This window comes from Alligator sinensis, unplaced genomic scaffold (genome assembly GCF_000455745.1).
Source record: "Alligator sinensis unplaced genomic scaffold, ASM45574v1 scaffold123_1, whole genome shotgun sequence".
NCBI lineage: Eukaryota > Metazoa > Chordata > Crocodylia > Alligatoridae > Alligator > Alligator sinensis.
Genome location: NW_005841985.1, coordinates 1,057,371 through 1,066,836, shown reverse-complemented (window position 1 = coordinate 1,066,836; position 9,466 = coordinate 1,057,371). Strand labels below are relative to the sequence as shown.

At 39.1% G+C, this 9,466-nt stretch overlaps 1 protein-coding gene across 9 annotated transcripts in view; it reads right to left on the bottom strand.

Annotated features, from left to right (window-relative positions):
• Window positions 1–261: 261 nt before the first annotated feature.
• The window catches only part of SETD9 (SET domain containing 9), a 24,043-nt gene continuing 14,838 nt past the window's right edge, over window positions 262–9,466 (bottom strand). For 3 of the 9 annotated variants that reach the window (XM_025201179.1, XM_025201173.1, XM_025201174.1), the window contains exons 2-6: window positions 7,538–7,902; window positions 5,609–5,732; window positions 4,469–4,584; window positions 3,564–3,669; window positions 262–629 (exon numbers count right to left, since the gene is read on the bottom strand). In XM_025201179.1, the coding sequence (XP_025056964.1) occupies window positions 542–629; window positions 3,564–3,669; window positions 4,469–4,584; window positions 5,609–5,732; window positions 7,538–7,787 (684 nt within the window). In that variant the 5' untranslated portion in view covers window positions 7,788–7,902 and the 3' untranslated portion in view covers window positions 262–541. Of the gene's footprint in view, window positions 630–3,563; window positions 3,670–4,468; window positions 4,585–5,608; window positions 5,733–7,537; window positions 7,903–8,165; window positions 8,292–9,308; window positions 9,372–9,466 lie in introns of those variants that run through there. The other 6 variants (XM_006021250.3, XM_025201175.1, XM_006021251.3 and 3 more) reach the window with 6 other exon arrangements.

Here is a 9,466-nt window from a genome sequence, read left to right as displayed (position 1 = left end):
GATATGTTTGCCCTACAATGCAATGCTCCACTAATGTAATTAAACTGCACCAGCAATTATGATGAATGCTGCGATTCAGATAACAACAAACAAACAAAAAACCTCCACAAATCCCAGCCAGTGAGGTTTTATTGAAAGGAGATGAATTTTTTTTCCTAACAAATTGTGTCCATTAGAGTAAGAACTACAGACTGGCCAAAGACTTAAAAATGGATCACAATGATGGGCAAATAGACAAAATAAAAGTTGAAACAGCACCTTTAAAAATCAGATTTTTATTTTGATGTGATACAGTGCAGTTAGCTGAAAATCAATTAAATTTGCAATAGCCTAAATCTGGAAACTTAGTGATGGAAACCATTTCAAACCTTTATCAGTACATCAAAATATGAAGCATATTTACATGAAAATACAGCTTTATAATCCATTTTAATTAGAAAACTCAGCTCTCCATTATATACAGATGCAAAGGAAGCTGCCAAGTGTACACAAAATAAATATCTGTATGATGAAGGATCCTTTAGTCTGTGGTTCTACTGATTCAGTTGACAATGGTGTAGTAATTAGAAAACAGCTCTTCTCCTTGCTTGATGTCTCTGAGAGCAACAAGAACCACACATCTCAAGGGGCTGCCAAAAATGGGGGAGAAAATATGGAATGTCCACTCACTTATTAATTTCATCATATGACGATACACATGAAATAGGTATGACTAAATTAGTTCTGAGACTTCTAATCATATAGCAGAGTCTGGAAATATTTTGATACTGTAAAAATAAGGTTGAAATATACATGTTCAATTACAGGTAATGATCATGTCATTTAAATCTATGGGGGGGACAGGCAGTAGTAGATGGCAAGGAGAGGAAAGCAGAACAAATTCAGCAGGGAGCACAGGGTAGGGAGCAGAAAGCAGAGCAGCAAGTCGGGCAGGGAGTAGACAGCCTGGTGGCTGAAAGGGCAGAGAAGGGGGATGAGTGGCATTTGGGGTAGGATAATTTGTGACACACTGGCCAAAATGTTTGGCCCCCACTGGGCTAAAGCATGAACAGTAGAGTACAGAATATTATTCTACATATGGTTACCAGCTGCAGATAAACAGTCAAGAAGCAACACCTACAGATGAGATCATGCAGCTAAAGTCCTTGTCCTGTTACAACATACAGCTCAAGCAGTAGCTTTCCCATAAACCCCAATTTATGGATCAACAGCTGCCATTCCCAAACTAAAACAGCAACTCAGGGCACCTATACACGTGCAGCGAGGCTGCTTCAACATGCTGTAATTAGTGCGTTGGAACAGACTCAGTTAAATCATTTTTTCAGTGCAGGAACACTGATACACATTGACGCCCCCTCCTCCCACTCCCAGAGCTTGTGTATAAATACCCTTACAGTTTTGATTACAAACTGATTTAGTAATTTCTTCCCCAAACTAGAGGCACAATAGTCTGCCAAATCTGAGGTCAGTTGGACAAGCAAATTCATGAACAATGACACATGACACCCAACATTTGCTATCTGTTGCAGCTTGATAATTCTCAGGCTTTGCTATTTTGTTGCTAAACAAATGGCAAGAAAGGAGATAAACATCTCACTAGACTCGTCTAATAAAAAGATGATAAAATTCAGTAGAAAAAGTTTGTTTGTTTTTTTAAAGTTAATAGAAATTTAAATAGCATCATGATAAGTGGTCAGGAACAGGTGCCCATTGGCAATCTTAGCTCATTGGCTCTCCCAGAAACCATGTTAGGAATCAGGGGTTGATTTTTAAAAAAAATTTTTTGAGAAATCCTTTCCTCCAAGTTTCCTACAAAGAGCCAAGAAAAGAGAGGACTCCATTCCCCATTGCCCATCTATCAGATAGATGCCCACACTCTGCTCTTTCCCATAGCTCTACACAAACCTAATTAGGGCTTGAACTAGATCTTATATTAGGATATAAACTGTTCAACACATCGTGTCAACTGGGGATGGTGAATCCTCGGCTTAATCACATTTGGCTAAGACACTTCCTTAAGCCTAAGGGCATTTTTACACATTTTCCAGGGGTGGGGACAGCTCCAAGAGCCACTCTAAAGCACCCGGAGCATCTTGTGTATCAGCATCCCTGCACTTCAAAATGGCAGCAGGGGTGCTTTATCTAAAGCCTGTTGAACAAGCTTTAGTTAAGGCGCTCCTGCTGCCATTCTGAAGAGTGGGGATGCTGATACACAAGACACAGAGGCTGGCTGGAGCATAGTAATTATCATGCTCCAGCAGACTTGATTGAGTTTGCTCCAACGCACCCTAAAAGTCTTGTCTATATACATGCTTTAAGGTGCAGTAGCCTATTTTACTGCGCATTAAAGCGTCACATAAAAAAGTGCAATGATAATGTGCAGTAAAATAGACTACTGCACATTACGCATCACTTAAAAATGGCGCACTTTCAGTACTGCACACTAGGGCAGCCTAATGCACACTTATTTAGTACCTCACATTGGATGTACTAAATTTAATGCGCATTAGGAAAAGTGCATTAATGCATGTGTAGACATGCCCACTGAGTACAAATTTTGTTTCATATTAGATTAGTAACTGCAGCTGCTTTAGATAATGATCTAACATGATGTGGGGTGAAACTTTTCAGTTATTTGAGAAATCTGAATTTGGGAACTGTAGAATTAATGGGAAATGAAGGCTCTGCTATAATTTCCAACTGCAGCAAGCTCTCAATGGTACATTAAGGTAGTTTGGGTCAGTTTACAGTGAATTTTCATACCTCTCATTTGAGTTTCTTGTAAGTATGATCTTAATTTTTTGGCTATTTTTAAAATTACATTTTGTATTCATCCTTATATTATTAATACACAACTCATCTTCACATTTGAGGCTGAAATTAATGATGGGGTCTCCCTTCATATTGTTTTCAGTCACACTCTTCACCCCCAAAAAGAGTTATGAGATAGATACATGAAAAATGTATGATACACCTACCACTCTGAATTCCCAACAAGGCAATGGAAACTTCACGGTCTAAAACAAAGGCATCTGACATAGGCCAGACCAGCGGCTCATTGAATTTTAATTCAGGATTGATGCTGCAATCTGCTCAACATTTAAAGAAATGATCCTGAGCAGCATCCCAGTTCATAGGCAATGAACATTGTTGCAATTAACTGATTTAAAAGTTAATTCTACCACATATTTTCCTCAAATTTCAAGAAGCAGATGTTTCCAGGATCTTCCCAAAATAATATCTGGAGAATTACAAGGTCGTATAATCTTACTTCAGAACCAGAATTCTGTAACTCTTTAGCTTCTGTGTGGATAACTTGCCCCTTTTACCTTTCTTTGTGGCTTAACAACTTTTAGCCTCAACGTTTGCTGATGTAATCAATGGCACTGATATAAAAACAAATCTACTAATTTGCATAAAATAGGACTACTTGAACAGCAAACTTTTTTCCTCATACAGCTGTGCTTTGCGAGGCTCTTTTTAACCTGGAAAAGTGTTTCTTAACTAACTTGGTCTTTTGTACATGCAGCCTATTATGTATCACATTCAAATTCAATTCTGACCTCTGTATGTCATGGCTGTAGGTGACGTTTGGAAGATACTGTTTCAGTTCTATTGGAAAACATTCAGGTACATCAAACTCCTGATAACAGACATTGGCTGCCTTGTCTGGGAGGAAAAGGAGGGAAAAAAAGGTTCCTGTATGCAACTGAGAAGTGATATAAATATGTAACAACCTACTGAAACAAGAACTAGGTGTATTCCTCTGGGTTGAAATCCACTGCTGATAGGATAAGGTCAAGGGCTCTTAAGCCTCTCCTAACTGAGGATCTAAGTGGAGGAAAGGCCTTGAAAAGTGCTTCTTTTTGTGATTAGGTAGAAGAGGGTATGGAGCCACACACTTTGCATCCCATAGTGTAGTCATAGTAACTAGCACAGGGATTTGTTGGATCCTTCCATTTTTATCTTAATACACAAAACCAATGTTTTATAGTACCTGAACTGCGATTTATAAAATGTTATCCATCATTGCAAATGTATACTATAGAACAGGATTGTCATAAGATTTTCAGCAGATTTATAGTATAAAATGATCATGCTACCCAAGAGATCTTGCAACTACTCTATTCTGTGCACTGTTCAGTGAGATATCTTTCGATGGATTCCTTCCTCCACCAGCTCACATTCTCACTACCTGGTTTTCCAAGGGTTTTACTAGGAATCAGTAAGCCCCATAAAGATAAGATTTTTCTCAAAGATGCCCTCAAAGATGTAGGATTTGGTCACACAAATTCATGACTGGAAACTTTGGCCTAAGAACTTCAGTTACACCATAAGGTGTCTTTGGTCCTGTCCAAAACACCAGAGCCAGATGAAAGAGCTGTTCTCTAAACAGCAGTTGTAGTTTTCCATCCCCACACAAAAGCCATTTCAGCACTGAGACTAAGGAATCTCTCTTCTGACTTACCAGGTGAACAGTTGTTAACATACTGTCCCACTGCCAGTGGATTTTGCACAACAGGTGTGAGCCAACTGACATCACTCATGTGAAAAGGACCAAGTTGGTCCCTTCTGCTGCATGATCTAAAAAGATGTCAAAGTGATAATAAGAATGTTCTTTAATTTTTGGAAGTACACAACACATCTGACTGATTCACTGTACCATACAAATAGCATTTAGACACTAGTGTACACCTAAGATGGGTTGGTATTTTAAAAGGCAGAAATATAAAATGGTACAGCATGTTTACTATCAAAACCTCAAGGACTAAATAAAACTGATTCCAACATAGAAGAAGTTGAAACAAAAGCCTCCTCAAAAAAAAACAAAACAGCCAAACCCTCACCACCTTTAGAGCAATATCTAAGATACCTTTAGAGAAAGACAGTTCATTTCGTGGCTGTGTGGAAAACAGCACTAAAATGACACTGTTCCCAGAATACAAGTTGATGCACATGACTCTTCATTTCAGGTTGCGTTTGCTTGTTGCTGTTAATTTTTTTTTTTAGATGAATATTCATTATTCTGGCCAGAACCTGTTCTATGTCAAATTTGATTAAAACTACAAGTTTGGTATATTCATATTAACCTTTTGGCTTCAGAGTGAAGGACAACTCTCCTGCAGTCCTGTCTTACTCATTACTTTTTAATGGTCCAAGTCTGCAACAGGAGCTAGGGTTGTAAGATATGCTCTCAAGGTTTCACCGAGGCCATGCTCCATGCCAGACAAATGTTTTCTTATTTAAGTCACTGAGCAGATTTGATGAGAAAGCCCAAGATTAAACATTATACTGAATCAGGCCCCTGATTTTAAAACCTCTTCCTTACAAATACCAGAACTTTTGAAGCATTACTCTTCAGCAAAATGTTATATTTCCAAAACAGCAAGTGATGATATTAATGTATTATACCCAGTAGTTTCTAGCCTCATGACAAGACAGAGTAGGATAACAAAATTACAATCTATATATTACAGTATGAGACAGCACATTAGTAACAATTAAAGTCAGACAATTTAACTGCATTAACTGTTTAGATGACAAATGTCAATTACTTTAACACCTTTCAATCCAAATTGATACTTGTTCCCCTATTTTGATTGCTTACCTGTACACAGCTTTTGATATTCCTTTGTCATTCCCATCAATAAGAACACCATCTATGCATCTAAAAATAAATGGATTGCCAATGGACTGGAAAAAGATGGGCTCATACTTTTGATATACTGTACCTGAGGCAAGACAAAAGTGGATATTTTAGAAGGGAATAAATAAAACTGACAGAACAGACTTAACAATCATGGCTCAGCTTCCCAGACAGATGCTAACTTAACCAAGATAAATCGAATTCTTTCCTTGTTCCAGGCCATTAATATTTATTAGCATTATTTGTTCCTTTGGGGCTCTTTACATTTACCTGAAGTGCTACACAAACTTAACAACAATAATCCCTCTGGACATTTGGTAACTATGGAAAAGAGGCAGTGAAAAATCCAAACAAGACAGAGACAGACTGCCCCAAAGAAAGGCCTCACTAAATCCTGAATACAGCCAGAGGGAGCCTGCTGGATATACTCTAGTACTAAATGCATACATGACAAATCTCTGCTTGCTACACCCCAATTTGGGACAGGCAATAAGGACATCTCTGCCCACTGGTACTGCTTTGGAGGGGTTGTTGGTGAAAAGATATGTGGCATATGCATCTTCAGCTGAAAACAGTTATTTTCCCCTCCATCTTTTACAATTGGAAGACAATTCTATATGGGCAAATAAATGGCAAGACAACTTCTAAAGCAGGGATTGTGTCTGTTATAGGATGGGGAAATGGCTAAACTAAGGCACAAATGAAAACAAAATCAGCTCAGCAGAATATTCTAAAAATTGGGAATAGGATTTAATTTGCATCAGACAAAAGAGTTGGGTTCCAAGCTACTAGTATGGGCAAACTCAATGAAGGGAAGAAACTGGTTCAGTTTTCTAGACCATTTCATCTCTGCATGCTGGTTACACTCGTGCCTCTCTCATCTTTTACACCTTTGCATTAAACTGCTTGTTACAATACAAGCATCCTGATGGTGAAGACACTGTCAGCAGGCTACATCTGGTGTGAAACAAGAGGCATAGCTAAGCTGATATACCCTCTTCACAGGTTTACTTGCATTAACAGCTGAGCAATCTCCTTCTCATTACTGAAGAGTATGTCTTAACAACTCAGCCTCTGAACCTGGCTGATACTCTGACAGGGAGGTCAAGTGAACTGCATCCAAACTGACACTTAAAATGTGGTTAAAGTCTGAGGAGCTACTCAATGACCTTATGGGGCTGCTCAGTTACATTACGGGGCTGGATGTTCATTCAAAACAGTGACTCCTAGCTGATATTTGGTCACCTTATACATCAAAGGTGATGGCCAAAATTGCTAACTGGACTAAAATCTTTGTTAAATAAAGTAAGCAAACAGAATACCAAGAAAGAGGGATCAGAAAAATGTGTGCGCTATTTCCTCCATATGTGCTTTTTGGACCATAGCTTCACTGGGTAGGGATTTATTCCATTTTTTTCAGTTTCTGGTCTTCTATACTATTTCCCTGAAAATTCTACATTCAATCTTAATTTTAAAAGTACATTTTATGCTTTGAAATACTTCTATAGTCTGCCCATTTGATACACAGAACTATCAAAACTTCAGTCTCTGAAGCCCCTATACATGAGAGCTTCATGTACATGAGTAGTCCCTTGGAATTAAATAGGGTTACTTGCATGCACTGATGTGCATTAACATTTGCAGAATAAGGAGCAAATGGTCTGCCAACTACAAAAAACAGATCTTGGGCACTTAGAGAATAAAAACACCATTTTTTTTTTTTAATCACCAAATGATCTCTAAATGAGCTTACAAATGGAAATATTCTTACAAATGTTATTTTGTGATTTCTGGTAGGATATCAAAGTTAAAACATGAAAACTTGCAGTCTGCAATATACAGGCAGAAATTACGCTTAACATATACAAAAATAACTAAGTATTTAATTACCAGGATACATAGCTACTACTGCCCCTTTAGGGACAAACCCTCTGGTTACAAAGACTCCTGTTCCAGCAGAAACTAGTGAGCTCTGATTTCGAGTAATACTGAATCCTAATGTATGAAACAGAAGTTCCTCTGGACTAAACATATTCTCACTCTCATAGCAGGAAAAAGTTATTTTTGATTTTGAAGGCTGAAGATGCAGTAATTCCAGATACGTGGATTTTACTTCTGGAAGTAAGGCCAAGATGTTCATTTGTCTGGTAAAATCATTTATGAACAGAGCTTTAAATATTTTCAGGAGTGTTTCAAGAACATCTTCATCAGAGACAATTTTATCTTTGCAATCTTCTGGCACATATCGGAGGGTCCTGTAACAGAAGAGGAAAAAATATTCAAGCATTAAGTTTTCCTCTACAAGGAAGGGCTATGGGTGGGGGGTGAGGGGTACCACCAAGGCTGTGGGGGGTGGGGGAGTGGGAGGCATAAGCAGGGCCAGGGAGCTGTGGGTGGGGAGTGAGGGGCACCAGCAGGGTCAGGCGGGTTATGGGGGAGCCTTTAATTTTAACCATGAATTTGTGATTTTTCATCAGGGAAAACCAGGATCCCTGGCTATCAGCAAAGCCTTCCTTACTGTGAGCATAGTAAGGCAGTGAAAAAGACTGCCTGGGGAAATTGTAGAATCTCCTTCATTGGATGTTGTCAAGAGGAAGCTGGATAAGTATGGGACAGGAATGATTTATGAGCAGCTGTCCTGCATCTGTTCAGGGGTTTGGACCAGATAGAATCTTAAGAGTTGGGTTATGATTAGGAAGGATCTAATATATATTATATAGAACTATATACAATTAGATTTAAGTAAATAAACAACACATTTTTACCATTAGAAAGAGGCCAGATATTATTCTTTTTGAATTCAACAAAATTATACCAGCGACTTGTGTGTTGGTTTTAATACGGTTCAAAGGATTGGGCAAAACTGATACTTAAAATATGTAAGTGATTCAGGGCCCCAAATCCCATTTTTAAACATGACTTACATGCGTAGGATTCAGAAGCCCTGTTTTTACTGCCTTCCTGTCAAGCCTGGGACTGCTGAAGACAAAGCCCTACCCACTTCCCCGTTCCATGCAGACCTGGGCCTACAGGCACTACAAGCAGCAGCAGGGCTCTGAACGTATGCCCCAGCATAGTTCTTAGGCTCTTTGTCTCGGGAGAGCGTAAGAGCAATACTAAGGCATGACATGAGGGCACCTCTAAACAGTCAACTCTGCCATTTGCCAGGTGTGAGTGCGGCAGGAACAAGCAGGCAGAGCCTTTTCTCTGCAGTAATCCTAGGCTTGACAAGGAGGTGATACAGACCTAGCCTGTTTCACTGAACACTAATAAGATTTAGGTTTGTCAGGCTGCTTGCAGATGTTAAAAACAAACAAACAAACAAACCCCATGCTTTACTGGAAGCCGCAGCATGCTACGTCAGCCCGGTTCTGTAGTGTCTGTATAAATCAGGCACTTCAATGTGGCCTTTTTTTGCTTTTAGCTAAAGCCCAGTCAATAAGCTATTAGATTAAGCACCAAAAAAGCCCCACGAAAGCACCCGATCTATACCAATGTTGGGCAAGCTGGGTCCAACTGTGGTGCTGCCTCTTTTGGGCAAGTGTGAGGCTTTGCACAGGAACATGCTGAGTTTAAAGCAAAATGCTGGGGGGGGGGGGTTGGTTTTTAATGTCTGCAAACAGCCTCAGTGCCCAAAGTAATTTCTGAGAGCAAAACTTAATTCACTTGGGAACTTCCAAGGATGTTGAATGTGTCTGAATCTCTTCAGTCTTGTCTGATTTGCCTAATAAGAAACAAACGGAAAGCATAACTGAAACCAAATAAAAATCAGTTTCCGACTGTTTCAGCAATTACCATTTACTAGGCTAGGCTGAATGC